This window comes from Xenopus tropicalis, chromosome 10, assembly GCF_000004195.4.
Source record: "Xenopus tropicalis strain Nigerian chromosome 10, UCB_Xtro_10.0, whole genome shotgun sequence".
NCBI classification, from domain to species: domain Eukaryota; kingdom Metazoa; phylum Chordata; class Amphibia; order Anura; family Pipidae; genus Xenopus; species Xenopus tropicalis.
Window position 1 is genome coordinate 26,205,624 of NC_030686.2, and position 24,560 is coordinate 26,230,183.

At 41.6% G+C, this 24,560-nt stretch overlaps 1 protein-coding gene across 2 annotated transcripts; it reads left to right on the forward strand.

The window, feature by feature from the left end:
• Positions 1-7,936: 7,936 nt before the first annotated feature.
• afmid (arylformamidase) lies at positions 7,937-23,255 on the forward strand. 2 transcript variants are annotated; one of them, XM_012971515.3, is made up of 11 exons: positions 7,937-8,359; positions 9,115-9,205; positions 9,672-9,776; positions 14,751-14,799; positions 15,575-15,660; positions 15,735-15,807; positions 17,367-17,464; positions 17,545-17,623; positions 19,702-19,837; positions 20,365-20,469; positions 23,073-23,255. In XM_012971515.3, the coding sequence occupies exons 1-11, from the start codon at positions 8,327-8,329 to the stop codon at positions 23,106-23,108; spliced, it is 891 nt and encodes a 296-aa protein (XP_012826969.1). In that variant the 5' UTR covers positions 7,937-8,326; the 3' UTR covers positions 23,109-23,255.
• Positions 23,256-24,560: the final 1,305 nt, after the last annotated feature.

A 24,560-nucleotide genomic window follows, 5' to 3' on the forward strand; every position in this document is an offset into this window, starting at 1 on the left:
ATAATAGCCTCTGGGAAGGGACTGAGGTTGTGGGATAGCAGGTATAATAGGGAGAGATGGTGCCTATAGTAGTAGTTGGGGATAATAGCCCCTGGAAAGGGACTGAGGTTGTGGGATACCAGGTATAGTAGGGAGAGATGGTGCCTATAGTAGCAGTGGGGGGATAATAGCCCCTGGGAAGGGACTGTGGCTGTGGGATAGCAGGTATAGTAACATAGTAAGTTGGGTTGAAAAAAGACATACGTCCATCAAGTTCAACCATAATGCCTATATATAACCTGCCTAACTACTAGTTGATCCAGAGGAAGGCAAAAAACCCCATCTGAAGCCTCTCTAATTTGCCGCAGAGGGGAAAAAATTCCTTCCTGACTCCAAGATGGCAATCGGACCAGTCCCTGGATCAACTAGTACTAAGAGCTATCTCCCATAACCCTGTATTCCCTCACTTGCTAAGAATCCATCCAGCCCCTTCTTAAAGTTATATAATGTATCAGCCAGCACGACTGATTCGGGGAGGGAATTCCAGAACCTCACAGCTCTCACTGTAAAAAATCCTTTCCGAATGTTTAAATGGAACCTCCCTTCTTCTAAACGGAGTGGGTGCCCTCGTGTCCGTTGGAAGGACCTACTGGTAAATAAAACATTAGAAAGGTTATTATATGATCCCTTTATATATTTATACATAGTTATCATGTCACCTCTTAAGCGCCTCTTCTCCAGTGTAAACAGACCCAACTTGGCCAGTCTTTCTTCATAACTGAGACTTTCCATACCCTTTACCAGCTTAGTTGCCCTTCTCTGGACCCTCTCTAACTCAATAATGTCCCGTTTGAGCACTGGAGACCAAAACTGAACAGCATATTCTAGATGGGGCCTTACCAGCGCTCTGTAAAGGGGAAATATAACCCCCTCCTCCCGTGAATCTATACCCCTTTTAATACAGCTCAAAACCTTGTTTGCCCTTGCAGCTGCTGCCTGGCATTGCTTGCTACAGCCAAGTTTATTATCTACAAGGACTCCAAGGTCCTTCTCCATTATGGATTTGCCTAGTGCAGTCCCATTAAGGGTATACGGGGCTTGCGTATTTTTACATCCCAGGTGCATGACCTTACATTTATCCACATTAAATCTCATCTGCCACTTAGCTGCCCAGATTGCCAGTTGGTCAAGATCCTGCTGCAGGGATGTCACATCCTGGATAGAATTGACTGGTCTGCAGAGTTTTGTGTCATCTGCAAACACTGATACATTACTCATAATACCCTCCCCTAAGTCATTTATGAACAAATTAAACAAAAGTGGACCCAGTACAGAACCCTGAGGGACCCCACTGAGGACCTTATTCCAAGTAGAGAATGTACCATTAACAACCACCCTCATAGGGAGAGATGGTGCCTATAGTAGCAGTGGGATAATAGCCTCTGGGAAGGGACTGTGACTGTGGGATAGAAGGTATAGTAGGGAGAGATGGTGTCTATAGTAGCAGTGGGATAATAGCCTCTGGGAAGGGACTGTGGCTGTGGGATAGCAGGTATAGTAGGGAGAGATGGTGTGTCTCTAGTAGCAGTGGGATATTAGCCTCTGGGAAGGGACTGGGACAGTGGGATAGTAGGGAGAGATGGTGTCTATACTAGCAGTGGGATAATAGCCTCTGGGAAGGGACAGTGGCTGTGGGATAGCAGGTATAGTAGGGAGAGATGGTGCCTATAGTAGCAGTGGGGGGATAATAGCCTCTGGGAAGGGACTGTGGCTGTGGGATAGCAGGTATAGTAGGGAGAGATGGTGCCTATAGTAGCAGTGGGATAATAGCCTCTGGGAAGGGACTGGGACAGTGGGATAGCAGGTATAGTAGGGAGAGATAGTGCCTATAGTAGCAGTGGGGGGATAAGTAGGGACTGTGGCTGTGGGATAGCAGGTATAGTAGGGAAAGATAGTTCCTATAATAGCAGTGGGATAATAGTCTCTGTGGGATAGCAGGTATAGTACAGAGATGGTGCCTATAATAGCAGTGGGGATAATAGCCTCTGGGAAGGGACTGTAGCTGTGGGATAGCAGGTATAGTAGGGAGAGATGGTGTCTATAGTAGCAGTGGGATAATAGCCTCTGGGAAGGGACAGTGGCTGTAGGATAGCAGATATAGTAGGGAAAGATAGTTCCTATAATAGCAGTGGGGATAATAGCCTCTGTGAAGGGACTGTAGCTGTGGGATAGCAGGTATAGTAGGGAGAGATGGTGCCTATAGTAGCAGTGGGGGGATAATAGCCTCTGGGAAGGGACTGTGGCTGTGGGATAGCAGGTATAGTAGGGAAAGATAGTTCCTATAATAGCAGTGGGATAATAGTCTCTGTGGGATAGCAGGTATAGTAAAGAGATGGTGCCTATAGTAGCAGTGGGGGTAATAATGGCCAGCTTAAAGGAGACCTGTCACCCTAAGAAATAATTCAAAATCATATTTAACTTTACTAGTCGGGCAAAATAAACTTTACTTACACTAAATAAATTATTTAAATAATGATTTTTTTTATCTTCTTTTGGAATCCACAATCACAGCAAGCAGGTGGCAACCATTTTGTGAAAGCTGTTGTCATGGCAATGTTTGTAACATCCCAAAATTATGTGTATGTGCTAGAAGGAGGACTTACACATGTTCCTATACACAGCCTACAAAATTATAGACAGTGGGAAGGGAGGGGAGAATTTAAGGAGAGAAAATATATCTAGGAAGTCTAGAAATGAAAGTGAAAGTGCTGTGCCTGAGGAATAAAGGCGGGGCAGGTAATATATGATTGACAGCTGAGATTTTCAAATGCGTTTATAACAGGAAAGGCTGTTTTATTAAATAAAATAAGAGTTTCATTTGCAAAGGAATTGTACATTTTTTATGTCTGTATGATACTGCCACAAAAATCTACTCATAAAAATATTAATCTACATAAAAAATTACCTATATATACACATAGCTGCCTAGTTAAGTTGTATTGAAAAAAGATTGGGGTCCATCAAGTTCAACCCTTCCAAGTAAACCCCAGCACACACAAACCTATACTGACCTATCTATACACTCACATACATAAACCCTATATACCAACATCAATACTAACTGTAGATATTAGTATCACAATAGCCTTGGATACTATGCTTTTTCAAGAACTCATCCAGGCCCCTCTTAAAGGCATTAACAGAATCTGCCATTACAACATCACTAGGAAGGGCATTCCCCAACCTCACTGCCCTCACCGTGAAAAACCACCTACGCTGCTTCAGATGAAAGTTCCATTCCTCCAATCTAAAGGAAGGGCCTGTAGTGAGCTGATAATTTTTACGGGAAAAAAGAACATCCCCTATCTGCCTATAATCCCCTCTAATGTACTTGTACAGAGTAATCATGTCCCCTTGTTAGCGCCTTTTTTCCAGAGAAAACAACCCCAACCTCGACAGTCTAACCTCATAGTTTAAATCTTTCATCCCCTTAACCAGTTTAGTTGCAGTCTCTGCACTTTCTCCAGCTCATTAATATCCCTCATAAGGACTGGAGGCCAAAACTGCACTGCATACTCAAGGTGAGGCCTTACCAGGGACCTATAAAGGGGCAAAATTATGTTCTCATCCCTTGAGTCAATGCCCTTTTTATACAAGACAGCACTTTATTTGGTTTAGTAGCCACAGAATGACACTGCCTGGAATTAGACAACTTGTTATCTACTAAAACCCCTAGATCCTTCTCAATTAAGGATCCTCTGAACACACTACCATTTAGTAGATAACTTGCATTTATATTATTCCTATCAAAGTGCATAACTTTGCACTTGTCAACATTGAACCTCATTTTCCATTTTGCTGCCCAGTTTTAGGTCATGTTCACAATTTTTTGCTGGTAGGGCTGCTTTTGTAAGTAATTGTTACTTGACATTCCTAAACCTGACTGTTTTGCCAACCTGATTGTCCCTTCTCAACTTGTCAGTTATGGCTTCTAATGCTAATGGACTTCTGCTGCACAAATATGGCAGCCCCCTCATAGAAGAACTTGGGGGATATGATAGGTAATGTAAAAGCATCTAGAAATACTTTTATGGCAAAATAATAAAGCTCATGCAAAGGCAATGTTATTATATATATATTATATTTAAAAACAGTTTAATTTTAGGTGTCAGTATGCCTTTAAGACTGATGTCCCACAGAGAGATTGAGTTGCCCACAATAGATCTCTGATAATACAGGTGACTAATTTCTCCAAAATGTCTTTTCATTAGCAACAATATGAAACAATGGTTGAAAGGCCTACACATCGCTTCGGTTTTCTGAAGTTGGGTGAAGTTGCAGAGATCTCGTGCAATAAAATCTCTCCATTTAAAGCTGGCCATACACGCATGATATTATCGTATGAAACAAGGTTTCGAAGATATTCAGCAAAAGCTGCATTTAGGGCTGAATCGTCAGATAGGGGTAGAATTCCTATTGCTTCTACAGCCATATCTGACGATTCAATCCTGAAGGTTGCAGGAAAGATCGTAATTGTAACGTATGGCTAGTTTTAGGTTATAAGCTTATGGTAATTGGGAATTTCTAGTCTTTTTGCAGCCTTCATCCTGACTCTTTGGTAAATTATTTACTCATCTTGTTATCAGCACTTACACCTTTGTTTGAGCAAAGCTTTTACTGCTTCCCTCTACAGTTAGCATGCTGGACCAGCCCTAGAGATGGCCATGCATTTTTGCTTCATTTCCCTGCCCCCATCCTCACCCCTCCAGTTCCACTGGCACACCATATCAGATCACTTGGCATTTTACCAACCAATTCTTCCCAGCCTGCACCTAGGTAATTCTTAACACACACACACTTTTTACAGCGCAAACATGCAAACCCGCAACTCACATTTCAATTAACACTCAATTTGACAAGTATATGTATATATATATATATATATATATATTACTATATTAAGTGCTTTTTTTGCTTTAAATGTTTTGTTATCTAGTATGACTAGCTGAGTGCTAATCATAATATTTTTTTTATTTCCATTATCAGGCTACCTGGCTCCTGATAAAGCTGAGCATGTCTTGCATGTCTTAGGTATGTATCGCAACAAATCCATATAAGGGCTCTGGCACACGGGGGAGATTAGTCGCCCGCGATTAACTCCCTGTTCGCGGGCGACTAATCTCCCCGAGTTGCCTACCCCTGCCATTTCGCGCAAATCGCCCCGCCGCGTCTGCCATCCCGCCGGCGACTTACATGTTCGCCGGTGGGATGGCAGGGGTAGGCAACTCGGGGAGATTAGTCGCCCGCGAACAGGGAGTTAATCGCGGGCGACTAATCTCCCCCGTGTGCCAGAGCCCTAATAAACAAGTCTTTGTGTGGCTTGTACCCATAGATATTGAACTGAATAAAAAATAGACACATTGAAAGTTCAAATAAATGCAGCAGTAAATCCAAATGGTATAGTAGACCTAAAAATTAGTATGTGGCTTATTTCATAGATTCATATTGCTATAAATCCAAATGGTATAATAAACATCAAACATAACATGAGCTAATAAATAGCCACATTCTTAGTAAATACTATTTCCTAGTGGAAAAGAGAATATTTGTGATGTTATGTCAATACCCACATGATCTCAGGCCATTGCACTGCTAGTAAATAGGCTATTCATGCAAAGTTTGCAAGGTATATATATATATATATTTTTTTTTTTTTTAAATATGTGTATTGAAACTTTTATTAAATAGAAGGATCAAGTAAACATCCACCTACACCACCATGACCCCCAACCCCCCTTTAAGCGGAAAGTGGAATTTCTAGTTTCTCTTAAATGAATAAAAGAGAGATCAGAAACATAAACAGAAATCCGCCCTGTAGAGCTTATCCCCCATATCTAAATTCATCCTTGGTGGAGGGGAGAAGACAAGAAGAAGTTGATATCCATAAAAAAAGATGGAAACCACTCTCATAAGACTCTATTATGGTTAGATTAGGAATTCCCTATTGCAGTGTGGTTTATTACAGCGAATAATCAGAGCTTTTTCTATTCAATGCTCCATAGAGTTAGTCTGCAGGTTACCCCAATGTCATAAGATGTTGAGGTCCCACAGAGTCGCATAGTCTTTTAAAATGTGTTGTGTTATTGTTCCCAGCACTAAAAGTCCCCAGTATCTCCACCACACTACTAATTTCTGAGCAACCTCTGTTCATAGATTCTTGACTTGCATCCACCACATATTCCATTTCCTCCTGTTTACACATTAAGCAACAAACTACCACTTATGGAAGTTTCACCTCAAAGCTTCTTCTGTGCCTACTTTTTTCCCCTCTTTATTCTGCCTTCATATTAGTGTTTAAGGATAACAGTGCCCCACTCCTCATATAGAAAGTTATAAATACTTGGAAACCTGTGCCAACTAGTGTTCTATTCCATGTTTAGATGAGTCAGTTTATACTAAACCTCATTAACACACATCAGCTGTTGATGGATAGTAAGTGGGCAATTATCTTTCCAAGCAGGGATAATAGATCTTTTTGCATAATATAATGACAACCAAAACTGCAATTCAAGATTTCAGGGAAGTTAATATTTTCTTATGCCCAGAGGTAGCATTAAGATGAATTCTGGTATTAAATTGTTGTAAAATGTTAATTTACACCAGAAAATCACCAAATGACAGATACACAATCATCTCAACACCAGCTTTTTTCTTTTTAGGACACGCTACTTCAATATTTCTTACTCCAATTTAAAGTGTTCTATAAAACATTCATTTACTAAATATAAATAGTAAATGTATTAAAATAGCTTTGCATATGCAGGCATTCCCAGGGCATATGTAACTATAGGGCTCACTTACAGCCCTATAGTCCCTATAGCGCTTACTAACACACATGCATATAATGACAACCAAAAGTGGAATTCAAGATTTCAGGGAAGTGCAAAAAAAGGCAACAGTTGACCATATTTGGGCACTTTGCACTATGCTTTTAAAGAATTGTTGAAGGTCTCTGCGCACCACCTTGGAGGTCAGAGACCTTGGATTTCCCCCACGAAAACAGGAATGACTGCATTAGCCATCATGCATTAGTATTGGGGCAGAGGTACATAGGTGCCCCTCTACTTACCCCCTAGCTTGCATGTCATTCAGATGGGGAGTGGCTGGAGGCTCAATCTGCAACAGGGCTCTGTCCTTACTCTCTCCTGATGCTGTACTCTGCACCTTTCACCTGATGGAATCTTACCCCAGGGAGCAAGTACAGGTATGGGACCTGGGGTTTTCCAGATAAGGGATTTCCGTAAATTGGATCTCCACAGCTTAAATCTGCTAAAAATAATTTAAATATTGAATAAACCCCATAGGATTGTTTTGCCTCCAATAAGGATTAATTATATCTTAGTTGGGATCAAGTACAAGGTACTGCTTTATTATTACAAAGAAAAAGAAAATAAATTAGAATGATTTGCTTTTAATGGAGTCTATGGGAGATGGCTTTTTCGTAATTCGGAACTTTCTGGATAACGGGTTTCCGGATAAGGGATCCCATTCCTGAACTTCTAAAGTGAGGACCAAGGACATGCACTTGTGCCTCTTAGGCTAATGCCACACAGGGCAGGTTCACCGCTACGCATTAAAAACCTGCACCTGGGCAGACACAGTAGCATAACAATAAGATTTTTTGAGCGTAGGGGCAGGTGTTCAGCCTGCATTTAAACGCAGGCTGAAAATCTGCCCTGTGTGACACTGGCCTTAGCACTCTTGTTCAACAGAAGTAGGTGGGGGCAGAATAAATGTTTCTTAAAATGTGGGTACTCAACCCACTGCAGGACTCTACCAGCAAGGTAGTGTGTGATACATGCTATGTTTCTTGCTGTATATTATTTATCTTTTTATTTATCTGTTTCTTAAGATCTTTGCTACAAGTTCCCGCTGTAAAAAAAAAAAAAAAAAAAGAACATTTTATTATTGGGCTTATTGGGTTCAGCGATTTTCTTCTCCAATACAGCCAAGGAGAGACAGGGCTGTGCAAGTGCCATCCCCTTCTCAGTTGTTTATAACAAACTGACAATAAAATTCATACTAAAGAAGGGACAGGGCTCTTCCTAGCCAAGCACTACAAACTCTGCATGGAAGTATTCAGTGGGGCATTACTGAATTCCGTGATTGGGGAAGTGCAGCTAAAAATATCTGAGCAATTTTTCACTATTGCCAAAATGCTTAGGCAAGAGCTTAAGAAAAAGTAAATAACCCATTAAATAGAGGAGGGATGTTTAGGTCATAGCTATCTACTGATCAGTCTGTCACTAGCATTTACAGGTCAGAGTCCTGCTGGGCCAGTAGCAGAATGGAGGACACCTGGAGAGATCTGGGGAGAGAGGTAAATAGATTCCAGACTTAGGCATTTGTCTAGAACATTGTCTTAACAATTACAAATGTATAATATGTTATAAAAAAACAAATGCATTCTAAGATATATTTTTAGATATATATATGTAGGAATGCAGGTTTCCTATGTTCTCTCCGCTTCCTATTCTGCACTCTTCTAGTCAGTATCAGGTACATGATTATCATCACCAGTGGGTGATAAAAAAAAGTTATACAATAACTTGGTTATAACTTTATACTCTCCTTTAAAACCAGCAATATGCCTCAGCTATAATGGGAAGGAATTTGAGAAAGTTCCTGGTGCTGGCATTCACTTATTTATAAACTAGTATTAACTTTCATATACTTTTGTCTTTGTGAAACTATGTAGAATGGAATACTGACTTTTAGAAACCCTTTATGAAAAAGGAGAATATTAGTTGTATTATAACATTAACATAGATGTTGAGATCTGGTTAATAATTGTCAGTATAAGAAACCAGTGGCCACATATGGACTTTGTAAAGGGTCAGTCCTTGTTTACTTTACACATGCTAGTTAAGGTGTCCTGATGTGGGGGGTTTAGTGGGGTTTTAGCGAGGTCACCAAACAAGTGAATCTTACCGTGTATGGCCACCTTTATAACATAAACATTTATTGGGACAATATTTCTTTCATTAGAAACTGAAAATTGAGGTAGAAGTCAATATCTACAATGCACCAATAAAATAATTTTTTGTGCAATAAAATAATGTGTCTTATTAATAGGAGCTGGAACACCAGTACTCCCCCAGCCAGTGGTCACCACGCATGGACAAGGATGCAGTGATAAAAGCCCACGTTAATAAGACCACAGAAGGTGAAAACAAGTTGAAAGTCCTGACACACTGTACATATACATGCAAAAAACAAATGGTGACAATCAGTATCATACCCTGCACAAGAAGTCATCCAAGCCCCTCTTTTAAAGCCATTAAGATAATCTGCCCTTATGATTGGCACTCACTACCCTCAGTGCAAATAAGTATTTGCATTGGTTTAGGAAAAAAGATCATCTGTTATCTATCTGTAATGGCTGCTAACATATTTGTCTTTACACTGAGGATAGTTTTGCTGAAGTGCATAACCTTGCATTTAGCAAAGTTAAACCTTGTCTGCCAGTGCCAGGTTGGTCCCGGTGTACTGCGCACGCTACCCCATTACTCCAGTCAATGTCTGGATGTTTGAAATCACCTGTAATTACAATTTGAACTTGTTTTGAAGCTTGTTCTATTTGTACAAATGTCAAGGCTGCTAGACCTTAGTCCTCTTCCTTTATTCCATAGGAACCAGAATATCTCGTTCATTGTCAAAGACCATGCTTAATATTCAATATGGGGAAAGAGAAAGCGAGAAATTGGATTTGTACCTACCACAAGTGCCTTCTACAAGTGAGTTCTCCTGAAAATGTAAAAAATGTCAGTGCATCAAGATTATTCTCTTACTATGCCCCAAAGAGGCAAGTGATGAAGTGCCACATGACTTCACCAGACTCTGACCCACAATGTGCTCTGTAGTGTTGCTCTGCCCTGGGCAGTAAGACAAGTGTTGCTGTCCCCTGGGCAGTATGAGTTGCTACAGACAGACCAACTATGGGATCTGACACCTTGGGTTCCAGTGCCTGAAGAGGTATGACCCACCAGATTATTTTATGTTGTGGTTGCTGCAGGCTCAAATAATGCTGCTTGACTGTGGAGTCCAGGCTGAACCAAGAATTGTGCTGAGAGGTGGGGCTCCCCCAAATGGCCTGTTTCCAGTGGTGGCGCCTCTGGCCTCCAGAGGCTTAGGCAAAAATATATATAAACTTGAGAAAACACTCTGTGGGAAAGTGCAAAACAAATTTCCTGGTGCAAAATTTCTAAGGGCCGTGGTAGATAGGAAGATTAGTCGCCTGCGACAAATCTCCCTTGTTGCGGGCGACTAATCTCCTCGATATGCAATCCCACCGGCTTGAATGTAAATCGCCGGTGGGATGGCTTATGCAGCATATACTTGTGTCAATAGCTGCTCCTTGCACTTGCATAGTTGCACTCAGTGCTGCTCAGATTTCTGGGAAGGCCCAGGCCTAGGGAGGCAGGATTTTAAGGGCGGCATGCTCCCAGCTGCATCTTAATTGGGGCCAAAGCTCTTGGGATGTGAACATTTGTTTTTGTTTTGTTTTTTTTAAATCTCCCACAATAAATCTACCCAACAAGAGAAATTTGCACATAGGTGTGGGTAAATGGGAGCTGGCAGAGCAATGAGCAATAACAGGGTTCAAGGGGTGCCTGTTAAGTAAATCAGGGCCTGGCTTATCCTATCCCACCCTTTTTGCAAAATCGAGTGCAATGCGTCTTTTGACACAGGGAAATTCTGGAGCTACTGCCACTTCTGAAAGTTGCGTAGGTCAAGTAAATTAAGGATGGGTGCTAACAAGGGAGGATATGGAGTCATGTTCTGTCTGCCATGGTTCCCATATATGCCTCACTTTTCTGGAGATGTAGCTGTCATTTTTTCCATAATTGCTCTATAGTCAAGTTGTTGTATAAGTTGTTGTATCTTAGGTAAATCTGTTTTTTCCAAAGCCCAGTGATGAGAGTGGACACGGTATTAAAGATATGGTCCTGGTAATGTTTGGTGGGGTATATTTGTAACAGGGCCACTTGTGGTTGCATAGGTATGTCACATTGGGGCAGTAATTGTATCAATTACTTGCCATTGGGTAGATGTTTTCTGTATCTGCATTTCATTTTCCCATTTGTCAATATAGGGGGCTCTCTGGGATTTATCCTTGTAAAATTGTAGATTGTAACAGTCTGAGAGTGGCCTTGGTGCTGTAGGCTTTTTTTACATAAATGCTCCAGGTTTAAGGTGGCCATACACAGGCTGATTTCAGCTGCCGATAATCGGCCTAAAATCGGGCAGATCTCAATCGGACAAGTTTGATTTTTCTGACGGCTCGGGGACTGCATCGGCTCGTTGATGTGGTAATTGTTTGGCCCTATGGCCAAATGATCGAATTAGCCCGATATCGCCCACCAATAGGTGTCTGGAGAAAATGCAGTATCTGTATGTATATCTCTGTATGTATATCTCTTGTGGTAGATTGTATTTTTCCAGTGAGATCTTCAAACTGTCTTAAAGGGGTGGTTTACCTTTAAGTTAACGTTTAGTGTGTTGTAGAATGGCTAATTATAAGCAACTTTTTAGCTGCTCTTCATTATTCATTTGTTTTAGTTTTTAAATTATTAGCCTTCTTAATCTGACTTTCTAATGGGGGTCACTGACCCCAGCAGCCAAAAACTATTGCTCTGTGAGGCTACAATTTTATTGTTACTTTTTATTAGTTTTTTCTATTCGGGCCCCCTCTTATTCGTAAACCAGTCTCTTGTTTAAACCACTCCCTTGTTGCTAAGGTAATTTAGACCCTATCAACCAGATAGCTGATGAAACTGCAAACTGGAGAGCTGCACAACAAAAATTGAAACAATTAAAAAAATACAATTAATAAAAAATGAAGACCAATTGCAAATAGTCTCAGAATGTCTATGTCATACTGAAAGTTAACCCAAAGGCGAACAACCCCTTTACAGGGATAAATGTTACATTGTTTAAATGGCTGATAATACAGCTCTATTTGAAGCAAGCTCACCGGATTCTGAAACCCTTCTCTCTGGACTGTTGTACAGTATAGATGTGTAGGTCAACAATCCTTTTAATTTGAATTCCAAATAATATTAGTCAGTCTAAAAAAAATGTACTTTAAAACTACAGTAGTATTATTGTAAGTAGGCAGGGTTTGGAGCACAGTGTGTACTCTTATGCCACCTAGTGGTCTAATCTAGTCATTTATTGTACCATATCTATGAACTGAATTTTTATTTCTTTTTGTAACTTGTTGTTTTTATTTTTATTTTTTTTAACTTTGCAAAAATTACATTGTACCTTTCCTTTTTACGTATTGTTCGAATAGGAAAATCTGACAGTACAAAATGTAAATGGTGTTCAGTTGATACTAAAAAGGCAATAAACACAGTGAAAAGAAAAAAAACATATGAACCTAAAAATGAAACAGTTGATGCAAGATTAAAAAGGAGCAAATGAGGAGAAAAAGAGAGCAGAGGATCTGCTCAGTAAGGGAATTTTCAGGATTCTTCTGATGTATTTTTTTTATACTTCTTAACAATGTATTAATTTTAAGACAAATATGTACAGGTATCGGACCCCATACCTCCCATAGACTTCTTTTAATCAAATAATTCACATCTTTAAAAATGGTTTCCTTTTTCTGTAATAATAAAACAGTACCTTGTACTTGATCCCAACTAAGATATAATTAATCCTTATTGGAGGCAAAACAATCCTATTGGGTTTAATTACTGTTTAAATATTTTTTTTTAGTAGACTTAAGGTATGAGATCCGAACTACAGAAAGAACCCTAACCCCAGGTCCCAAGCATTCTGGATAATGGGTCCCATACCTGTATATGATTTTTAGTATTTATTTTTCGTATTTATAGTACCTTATATACTCCGAATATAAGCCGAGGTTCCTAATTTTACCTAAGGAAACGGGGAAAAACTTATTGACTCGAGTATAAGCCTAGGATGGGAAATACAGCAGCAACTACTAAGTTTCAATAATCAAAATAAATACCAATAAAATGACAGGTCCCCTCAGCGTCCTCCCCAACATCCTCCAGCTCTCCTCAGCGTCCTCCCCAACATACTCCAGCTCCCCCCAGCATCCTCCCCAACATCATCCAGCTCCCCCCAACATCCCCCAGCATTCTCCCCTACATCCTCCAGCTCCCCCCACCCAGCATCCTCCCCAACATCCTCCAGCTCCCCTCAGCGTCCCCCAGCTCCCTCCAGCATTCTCCCCAACATCCTCCAGCTCCCCCCACCCAGCATCCTCCCCAACATCCTCCAGCTCCCCTCAGCGTCCTCCCCAACATCCTCCAGCTCCCCCCCTCAGCGTCCTCCAGCTCCCCCCACTCAGCATCCTCCCCAACATCCTCCAGCTCCCCTCAGCGTCCTCCCCAACATCCCCCAGCTCCCCCCCAACATCACCCTGCGTACTCCCCAACATCCCCCAGCATCTTCCAGCTCCCCCAGCGTTCTCCCCAACATCTCCCAGCTCCCCCCAGCGTTCTCCCCAACATCCCCCAGCTCCCCGCAATATACTCCCCCACCCCTCCCGCTTCCTGCCTGTCTGCCTCCCTGCTTGCCTGTTGCGTCCGGCTGCTGCTTCCGCCTGCGCCCCCTGTCTCTTCCTAGGTCCCACTTTTTGCAGCTGCAGATCTTTTATTAGGTTGCGCCCCGTGCGTGCTGACGTCACGGGTACGAACGGGGCGCAACCAATAAAATTACCCGCTGACTACCAATGAGCCAAGGGCCTGTAACTCTTGAAAAGGGGGCCGTGCTTAAAAAATGTATCACGGCTGGGCCCCCTTTAAATCCACGTTCCATCGTTCGGGCCCGGGACAACTGTGTCCCCCTGGAATGTCATCGCGATTGCTGACAGGGGCTTTTACAAGTGAAATCTCTCTGAAACCTGCTTTTATTTAATCCGACTCGAGTATAAGCCAAGGGTAAATTTTTCAGCACATTTTTGGTGCTGAAAAACTCGGCTTATACTCGAGTATATACGGTAAGTATTATTGATAATAACCTCCTAACTGTATATTAATTGGTATTGCAAGCCTTTTATAATTGGTTTTTACCTCTAACTTAAATGTACACTCTTAGGTGCTTATGTTATAATAGTAGGTTATGTGAACGATGCAAAGTGTGCTACTGGTCTAATCCCCAGCAACCAACCAGCAGGTAGGATTTTTTCTTGGGCGAACACTGGGTAGAACATACTGTGCTGCCATACTAGAAAACAATGCCTGGAAATATAACAAATGCCTATCCCCATGTGCCAGTGAGAGACCTGCTGTGAATGATGATCTATGGAACAGACTCTAAGTGACCCTATGCATTTGCCCATTGGGAACCAGTGTTCTGTTTTTTACTGGAGTTGTCTAGGAGCACAGAGCTATGATAATAAAATGAATTACTGAATAAATGTTCATAAATGTAGCCATACACACGCAGGCATAAACTGCTGCATACAGTATATATTGGGCTGTTAGTGCAGCCCTTTTTGCAAAAATTCTACATGTTTTATTCGACATATTTATCTTGATTCAATTGTTGACCAAATGAATGGATCAGGCCAATCATGAAGCTTCTAATCAAAGCAGTTATGATGGTGACTGGTACCTTTTAACTAGGCAGTTGTTCCGTGTAATGGGAATTTTATTCAGCTAATACTACTCAGCTATCTGGTGTAGCACAAGCAAGATCTAGATGTCACTGACTAAACTCTTTGTCCGTAGGTTTCCCTCTTTTAGTCTATATTCATGGAGGATACTGGCAGTTTTTAAGGTAAGAAATACCAAATCAAAATCATTATGAGTAGACACACAAACTAAGAACAGACATATACACACACTTTAGGACAAAAATGCAGAGTGCCAATTCATGCAACCTGCTGTGAGAACCCTGCAATTACAGTACCTTTAGCAGATAGTCTCAATCTGAACACAACATTGCGTCCATTTTAATGCGTTCATATAATATAGCTTCAGCCTCGCTGTGGGAACAGTGGAATTACCATCATGTCCAGGTTGGTGGTAACTGCAGGATTCCTAGCGGTCATAGACACACCTGTGCACTATTCATCAGGGTAGGATGGGTGGGTTAATTGGCACCAGGCACAAATACACAAGTGCAAGGGGCATGCTTGGGTACCTTGCCAAAAACACGTGCATGAATTTACATCCATTTTGTGTTCCTCGATTGCGGTCATAGATGAAGTGCAAAAAACTAGGGCCTGTTTTTAAGCTTCTGTTCTCTTAGCAACATCTTTTCCACAAATCCTAAAGGACAAAGTAAAACATGTTACATATGTACTCCAAGGGTCTGAAGTGTTTGATATCCAATATGAATTAAATGACACAACTGTTTGACCTGAAAAACCCCAAAATATTTCACAATTTATATTGTCTAAAACAAGTAAGCAACAACAATGCAAAATGTAAAAAATACAGCTATGGTATCTATTTTCTGCAGTTTTTGGGATTTTCAAATAAGGGATTGTAAAAATGTAACACTTAGCTACCATTACTTACCAAATCGGCTGCTGTTTTTTTATTTTTAGTAAGGAGGAATCTGGCTTCATGGTACCCCCACTGGTGCTTCATGGTATTGGAGTAATGGTGATGGACTATGATATTGCTCCTCAAGGTAGGCATTTATTTTTACTGCTATTAGATACATGGGAGTATAATGGCTGAAAGCAACTTGATTTCCTCCCTTAGGTCACATGGATCTCATTGTGTCACAAGTCAGACAGAGCATTGCAGTGACAATACAACGCTATCCACAAATCACGTGAGTTGATTTCCTCATTATGAAGTAAGTGCTATCACGTGGATACTACACAAGACAAAGTACAAATATAATAAATATAACCTCTAAAGACTGAAAGATGAGGGAAGCAAGAATGCTACTAAGTGTATTAACTAGAAAGATCAGCAATAAGTAACAACTGTCATTCTCTATAAGTCATTTGTCATCATTAGTGCTCTATTCCCTTTGTTCATTGAGTATTGTTCAAGCAAACAGCATGGAAGGTCATATCTATATGAAAACAGTCAATGTCCCATTTATATGTTTGATGGGATTTTGTAGAAAATATTGAGTTGCAGGAAGCGTAATGTACAAATAACGTAGTAGTGATATCCTGAGCAGTACTAAGTGTTTCCTTTAGGGGCCAGTTAATATCTGACCTCTTTAGTCTGATAATTTACCAGACTTCATGGGATTATACTTGTTAAGTGGAAGGATGGTAGTAAATAATTCTAAAAATGATTTCCTTTGTCTCTGTAATAATAAGACAGTACCCTGTACTTTATAGTAACTACGCTGCATGCATCCATATTGCTGGCAAAACAATCCTATTGGGTTGATTTAAAGTTTAAATAATTTTTAGCAGACTTAAGGAATGGAGATCCAAATTATGGAAAGACACCTTATGCCAACAACCTCATGTCCCAAGCATTCCAGATAACAGATCCAATACTTGTGTCATATAGCCCTATAGACTTAAAGTAACCAACCAGAATTTCAACTAACAACCACTAGTAAAAACTATTGGCATTTATCTGAGTATAATTGTATATGGTCTAAAAACTCATTAGTTAAACAGTTAGTCTCAACAAGCTGGTGCCTAAAGGTTGGAATACATGGGCTGATTTTAGCTGCCAATATCAGTCCTTTAGACCGATTTGCCAGCTTATCTGCCCGTGTATGGACACCAACGACGGGCTTCCCCGACCAACATCTGGCCTGAAATTGGCCAGATCTCAATTGGACAGGTTGATTTTTCAGTCGGAACAGGGACTGCATTAGCTCAAAACTACGGTGCCTATTAGCCCGAAAACGGTAGTTCTACTCGCTTGACCACCTTAAGGGTGGGTAGGTTAACTGTTAATTTAGAGACACAGTAGAGAATCACTCAACTGATATAGTTTATATATCTCTGTCCTACATCAAGAATGTAACTCTTTAAGTGTTTCTATGTCCCCCCCACTGATATATTTTCAAATAAGATTAGATTAAGCAGTAAAAGGTGTGTATTTAAGTGAATCATTATTTCTTGGAAGGGATTATGACATATACTACTACAGTATGTCACAAAGTCTATATAAACCCTGTGCTGTTTTTTTTCTGTTGTTCTGACTATCTTTTGCTCAGAACCCACGTACTTGTCTAATAAACCTTACCTAATTACTTCAAACGACTTTCGGTATCTGAAATTTCCAAAACAATGCCTAGCATTGTGAATGTGTTTATATGAATATGCTTTACTCCGGCATTACCAAATCGGCATGTACTAAAACGACAACATTATGGCTGTTTAATTACTCTATAATCTTTCTTTTGTTTAGTGGAATATACTTGTGTGGACACTCAGCAGGAGCTCACCTGGTTGCAATGACACTGTGCACCAAGTGGTCAGAGTACATGGTAAAGCCTGATATTAAAGGTTAGTAATAAGAAGTGAGTTAAGGAAAATACTCCTAAGAAGGACTCTATGTGATGAATTTCTCTCTTATGTCTAAGCAGGAGCTGTGCTTGTCAGTGGAGTATATGATCTTCTCCCCATCATCCACACTTACGTCAATGATGCATTGAAAATGTCACAGTGAGTCCAACAGACTAAGGCAGCGTCTCTGTTAATAATATTTGGTAGGGTCAGATGACAGACAACTAATTGCCCTACAAGGGCAAAACTGCAGCTTGGAGGGCAAATGTCAACTGCTGAGAAAATCATTGGAGAAGGCCTGGACATCAGCCAGATACATTTTTTGGTTGGTGGGGCAAGCCCTAATGCAATATCAGCAGTTATGTTGTGGAGGCCCACCTCCCCAATATGCTTCCAAAAGTCAAATAACATATAAAGGTGTAACTAGAATTAGTATTTATTGAATGACATGGGGATATTCTCTGCAGGTTGAAGAGCAGGCATCTCTTCAGCTTAGGCAACATGAGGTACATAACAAAGGTGTACAATTCCAACATCCACAGGCTAAAGCAGGACAAGATTAAAAAATATATAATCTTGGGTACAGTTTGGTTCATTAATAACTAAATCATGTGAGGGCACATCTAATATCTAGGCTACTGCTGTCCAACTTCTGTGGTATCGAGGGCCGGAATTTTTCTGGCCTGCATGATGGGGGCCGATAATCACAAGAGCTTTTAAGACCATAACCACATTAAAGGTGGTAGCACACCAAAAGAACCCCCAAATAATTGGTGCTCACTGCACAGATATTACACCTATTTCAAAAAGATTAGTATGTCATATTAAGCCACACCCTTATGCCTCCTCCTCCCCTAAGGATAGCACAGCAACCCCCAGCATATAATTAAACATCTTAGAGACCCCCTAACAACTATTTCCAAATGCTAACAAACTTCCAAAACAAACCCCTGCCAGGATCACCTCCCTCAAGCAGAGTATGGTACACACAGGGCTCTGGCACATGGGGAGATTAGTCGCCCGCAACAAATCTCCCTGTTCGCGGGCGACTAATCTCCCTGAAATGCCATCCCACCGGCGAAAATGTAAATCGCCGGTGGAATGGCATACGCGGTGCCGCGATTTCCCTGATATTGCGGAAGTTTCCTTTCGCGGCGCCGCGTATGCCATCCCACTGGCGATTTACATTTTCGCTGGTGGGATGGCATTTCGGGGAGATTAGTCGCCCGCGAACAGGGAGATTTGTCGCGGGCGACTAATCTCCCCATGTGCCAGAGCCCTAAGAAATGTTAAAAGGATTCTGTCATGATTTTTATGGTGTACTTTTTATTTCTAAGTTACACTGTTTACATAGCAAATAATTCACTTCACTATTTAAAATGTTATTCCTGAACCAACAAGTTCAGTTGTAATATTGGTGTGTAGGTGCCATATCAGTGCATTGTGCCTATGTCTGAGCTTTCAGAAGGAGCCAGCGCTACACAATAGAACTGCTTTCAGGTAACCTATTGTTTCTCCTACTCCTTGTTAAGGTGGCCACACACGTGGCGATGTTGGATCTTTCGTGCGACCGATGGTTCAAGATCGTTCAATCAGCCACTAACCTTCAGGGCTGAAACGGCAGATAAGGAGGTAGAAACAATAGGATTTCTACCTCCTTCTGCCGATTCAGCGTTGAAGGCAGATTTTGGTCAGGCACATTCTATGGCGCCTGATCAATATCTTTTAACTTTCCCCGATCGGCGAGTCGACCGATATCAGCAGCCTCCTGCGATATCGGTCGACTCGCCGACTTGCCATACACGCACCGAATATCGTACGAAACGAGGACAATGTAAGTCGCCGGTGGGATGGCACACGCAGCGGCGCGATTTCGGCAAATCGCCGAAAATGCCTCGCGAGGCAATTCGGGGAGATTAGTCGCCCTCGAACAGGGAGATTTGTCGCGGGCGACTAATCTCCCCGTATGCCAGAGCCCTTAAACTTACAGTACAGCAGTAAAGTGACTGAAGTTTATCAGAGCACAAGCCACGTTGTGGTGACACCTTGGGAAATGAAGAATATTACTAGTCCCATGTGAAATTTCCAAAATAAATATAAAAAAAAGTCTGTTTGCACTTGAAAATGTATTTCAATTCAGTGTTCTGCTGGAGAAGCTCTATATTAACTGCTGCATTTACAAAAAAAACACGTTTTCCCATGACAGTATTCCTTTAAGCTGGGTTGGTTTCTAATAGGACGGACGCTGAGAGAAACAGTCCAATGCGATGTCTGACCCAGATGGAAAGCCACATTCGAACCTGCCAGATAGCCATTGTTGTTGCTGAACACGATTCTCCAGAATTTCACAGACAATCCCAGGAATATTTTCAGGTATCTCATTGAGTTACTTTACTATCTGCATTAATTTCACCTGGCTAGTGAAGTGCTAAGACTCCTTGTAAATGTACAGTTTATTATAGATTAAGTCTAACTCTATTACACACCTGCAGTGCCATGATATTTTATTGCAGGGTTTTCCCTTCTATCTATAAAGGAGTTACTTAATCAGCTTTGTTTTATTTTTTAGCTGAGCTTTGTTTTATTTTTCAGTTATAATATAGTCTCACGTAATACCATCTTGGGGCATGAACTGGCAACCCAAAGTACTTTGTAATAAGAGAAAGCAGTCTTCAACCCCCCCATGTTTGCTCATATATTGCACAGATACAGAACATAAAGCTACTGTATGTCTAGCATTTTCACGACCTCTGTGTTCTTAAAATGCCAGGTTCTATTTTAAATCCTAGTTAAGACCTGACATTAAACATATAATACGCAATGCAGTTATCATTGTTCTTTAGTGTAGAGGTATTAAGAGGATACATTTCAGGCTTATGACCCTTTGCCATATCTTTCAGAGTCTTCAGGCAGTGGGTTTCAGTGTTACATTTACACAGATTGATGGCACTGATCACTTTGATGTTATTGAGCAGCTACATGATGAAAAGTATGTGCTAACTCAGGTAAGTGACATAGCTCTTCAAGCAAAGAATACAGAAGAACTGGGCAAAAAGCATCTCCACTAACAGTGGTCAAGCTGAAAGTTATAAGAGATGTTTTCTCCAAAAGAAGAAAATAATAGTATAAAAAAGAGGTGGAGTCATGTAGAAATAAACTGTAGAAAACATATCCACCTTTTCACATCTTAGCACAGGCACACTTTCCATATACACTGGAAAAAATAAAGTATTTGCATATAGGGAAACAATATAGACAGTAATAGGAGCAATCCTTTGCTTCTTGTGCCTGGGGATTATAATGGTAGTCCTGAAGGTCCTGATGCTGTTTGTCCATCCAACCAACCCCCAATCATATAGTTTTCACTGCTAGAAATGGCTCTTCTTCTTTTTAGTGCGTAAATGATCCTCCGCTATCTGTCTATAATCCCCTTTAAAGGAAAAAGAAAGTCAAAGTCACTTGGGGGTGCCAAAATGTTAGGCACCCCCAAGTGACTTTGACCACCTACTTTTTACCCCGGGCTGGTGCCCCTGTGAGGAGGGGACAGCACCAGCCCGGGGTAGCTTCCTGACTCAGCTTCCTGAGTCTTCCTGACTCGCTGCACGCGCATGCGCAGTAGAGTGAAAAGCTGAACTTAAACATTAAAGTCGGCTTTTCACTCTACTGCGCATGCGCCCACCGCTGGCATTTCAGCAACGGAAGCAGGAAGAAGGAAGCGATCCGCTCCAGGTGCCCCGGGCTGGTTTTCTCCTAACAGGGGCACCAGCCCGGGGTACAAGGTAAGCGGTTAAAGTCACTTGGGGGTGCCTAACATTTTGGCACCCCCAAGTGATTTTGCCTTTCGTTTTCCTTTAATGTACTGAAGAGTAATCATGTCCCCTTGAAAGAGGAAACATCCCCACCCTTGATTGTGTAATAGTTTCAACTCTTTTACCAGTTTAGTTTCACATCTCTGCACTCCCTCCAACTCATTAACATCCTTTTTAAGGACCGGGGGCCCAAATCACACTGGATACCTTAGGTGAGGCCTTACCAGGAACCTGTAGAGGCAAAAAATCTCTTTAGTACATATCTGTTCCAGGGAGTGGTCCAAATTTCTCTCTGAGGTAAAATTGGAGAGGCTTCAGGTGGGGTTTTTCACTTTCCTCTGAATCAACCATTGGTTAGGGAGGTTTGATTTAGATAAGATGGTTGAAGGTGCTGGATGTGGGGCATTTCAACCTAAATTACAATGTTTCTATTTATATTTTCATTCAAATCACTGCATGGTTGTTAGGGTAAATTAGGCACTAGCAACCAGATAGCTGCTGAAATTCCAAACTTCCAAGCTGCTGAACAAAAAGATAAAAAAAACACCTTTCCCTGTTCGCATTCATTCCCCACTTTAAGATGTGAATAGTTGAGGACCTTGGAAGTGATGGCTGTGTGACATGAGCAGTCTCTGCCATAGGCAAAGTCATGGGAAAGTGCATGCAGGTGGTGAATAACTTTTTGACTGCCATGGCAGTTCATTCTGTTAAAATATGAAACAATTTTGAGCTAAAAAGGAAAACAGATAGGGATTGTGGCTTTATCCACTTCTGGAGAATAAGATTTTTTGCAAAGCTTGAAATTTTGTGCCACTTTTGGTGAGACCCATGATGGGCCACTTTATGGGTTATAGGAGTATAATTAAGGAGGTGGGCATTGGAGAAATCCCTAACCTCCTCCAAAATGTTTTCAGATTTGGGCTCCACACAGCATGTAGTATGACTAATTCCCTTTGATTGTATTTGGACAACTAGTTCTATACCATGTGACAGCAGCCATACCATGTGACAGCAGCCATACCATGTGACAGCAAGTCGGGAGGGTCACGTCATGACCCTGGGGCACAACTTCATGTACACAAAGTTCTATTTCTGCATATTTATCTGAGCTCTCTACTCCTTCTGCTGTCCACTTGCTTTGTTTAGGAGAGGGACCCATGCAATTCATAGCTACTCAGAGAACCCGCAGGAGGTCTTTGGCTTAAGTGGTGACTATGTTAAGTCCTGCTCAAGCACGCTTAGCAACAGGGAAACACCAAAAACTATTTTTAAGGGCGAAGACACATGCACAGTGAATCCGCATGGGCGATTAGTCGCAGCAGCTTAAACCAATGGGTGAAAAGTTGATGTGATTAGTTGTGCCCAGTAATCGCCGTGTGTCTTCACCCTATAGCTGGGTAACTACAGAACATAGTCCTAAAGGAAAAAAAGAATATCCTATGTAACGTTGCACTTAATCCCAACCAAAACAGCACAATGTGCTAAGTGCCAAATTTGGATGCAAATCACCATGCTTTTATAGTGAGTCCATAAGTTCTGGGTTTGCCCAAACCTTTTTCAAAAGTTTCATGACATTCGGTTAAACACTCAAGGACTGATATGTTTATTTTTGCATCTGCATAGGCTCATAGGGGTGGATAGAGAAGCCTTTCTTATTTAAAGATTCGGCACCTGTAGGTTAAGTTGAAATGCTCGATGTATTTACAGGTTGTTAAACATTATGCCTGAGGTGAGATAAGAAGTGGAACTGCACTGTGACACCTGTTTTACCTCATCTGGTTTTTTTTTTTATTTTACAGATGATTCTAGAAATGATTAAGAAGAAACAGAGCTGACTAACTAAGGTGTAGATTTTGGAGGTAATGAGGAGAATATTTTTAAAAACTCTTTTTATTAAAGAAATCAGTGTTACAGGTATAGCAAATCATATTGCTTTTATGCACGTATATTTTACAAAAACAATAAACTTATTATTGAGTCTATCCGACCAGAGTCACAGTGTGGTTAATAGTGTACACAATAAAGTATCTGTCATCACAGTAGAGTTGGTGGGACGAGACATGATTTATATGGTGTGTGAGGGAAGACTAGGGAAAAAAAAAAACCTCAGTAGGGAGAAACTAAAGTATATCTTCAATTTTTATCCATGAACTCCAGACCTTTTCATATTTCTTTAGGCAACCACTCCTCATATATTTCAGTTTATATTGTGGGATGGCTTTGTTAATCAGGTCTTCCCAAAGTTTTCAGGAAGGGCCTTCGGGGGCTTTCCATCTCCAAGCTATGGCTTTTTTAGCATACATTAAGGGGCACATTCATCAAAGTAAGAGTTCGAATCCCGAAATGGGTAAAATTTGGATTAGATACGATAATTTCTGATGATCACAAATATCACAAAAATGCTTATGAAAAAATTGGAATAGTCACGATAATATCATATTGGAGATCTGGGAGTCATTAAATTTTCGTATCGAACGATCATAAACGGCGGGAAAACCTTTCTGACTTTGATCCTTCTGTGCATGATTTTGGAAGCCTCCCATAGGGCTCAGTGGCACTCTGCAGCTCCAACCTGGCCCAAGGAAAGTCTCCCATAGGGCTCAATGGCACTCTGCAGCTCCAACCTGGCCCAAGGAAAGTCTCCCATAGGGCTCAATGGCACTCTGCAGCTCCAACCCAGCCCAAGGAAAGTCTCCCATAGGGCTCAATGGCACTCTGCAGCTCCAACCCGGCCCAAGGAAAGTCTCCCATTCGGCTCAATGGCACTCTGCAGCTCCAACCTGGTGCAAGGAAAGTCTCCCATAGGGCTCAATGGCACTCTGCAGCTCCAACCCGGCCCAAGGAAAGTCTCCCATAGGGCTCAATGGCACTCTGCAGCTCCAACCCGGCCCACGGAAAGTCTCCCATAGGGCTCAATGGCACTCTGCAGCTCCAACCCGGCCCAAGGAAAGTCTCCCATTCGGCTCAATGGCACTCTGCAGCTCCAACCCGGCCCAAGGAAAGTCTCCCATAGGGCTCAATGGCACTCTGCAGCTCCAACCCGGCCCAAGGAAAGTCTCCCATAGGGCTCATTGGCACTCTGCAGCTCCAACCTGGCCCAAGGAAAGTCTCCCATAGGGCTCATTGGCACTCTGCAGCTCCAACCCGGCCCAAGGAAAGCCTCCCATAGGGCTCAATGGCACTCTGCAGCTCCAACCCGGCCCAAGGAAAGTCTCCCATAGGGCTCATTGGCACTCTGCAGCTCCAACCTGGCCCAAGGAAAGTCTCCCATAGGGCTCATTGGCACT

Excerpts from the sequence above, each read along its gene's own strand:
- afmid (XM_012971515.3), top strand. The coding sequence starts at position 8,327 with ATGGAGGACACCTGGAGAGATCTGGGGAGAGAG. Across the intron at positions 9,206-9,671 it reads CGTTAATAAGACCACAGAAG|GAACCAGAATATCTCGTTCA; the intron begins GTGAAAACAAGT and ends TTTATTCCATAG. Across the intron at positions 9,777-14,750 it reads ACCACAAGTGCCTTCTACAA|GTTTCCCTCTTTTAGTCTAT; the intron begins GTGAGTTCTCCT and ends CTTTGTCCGTAG.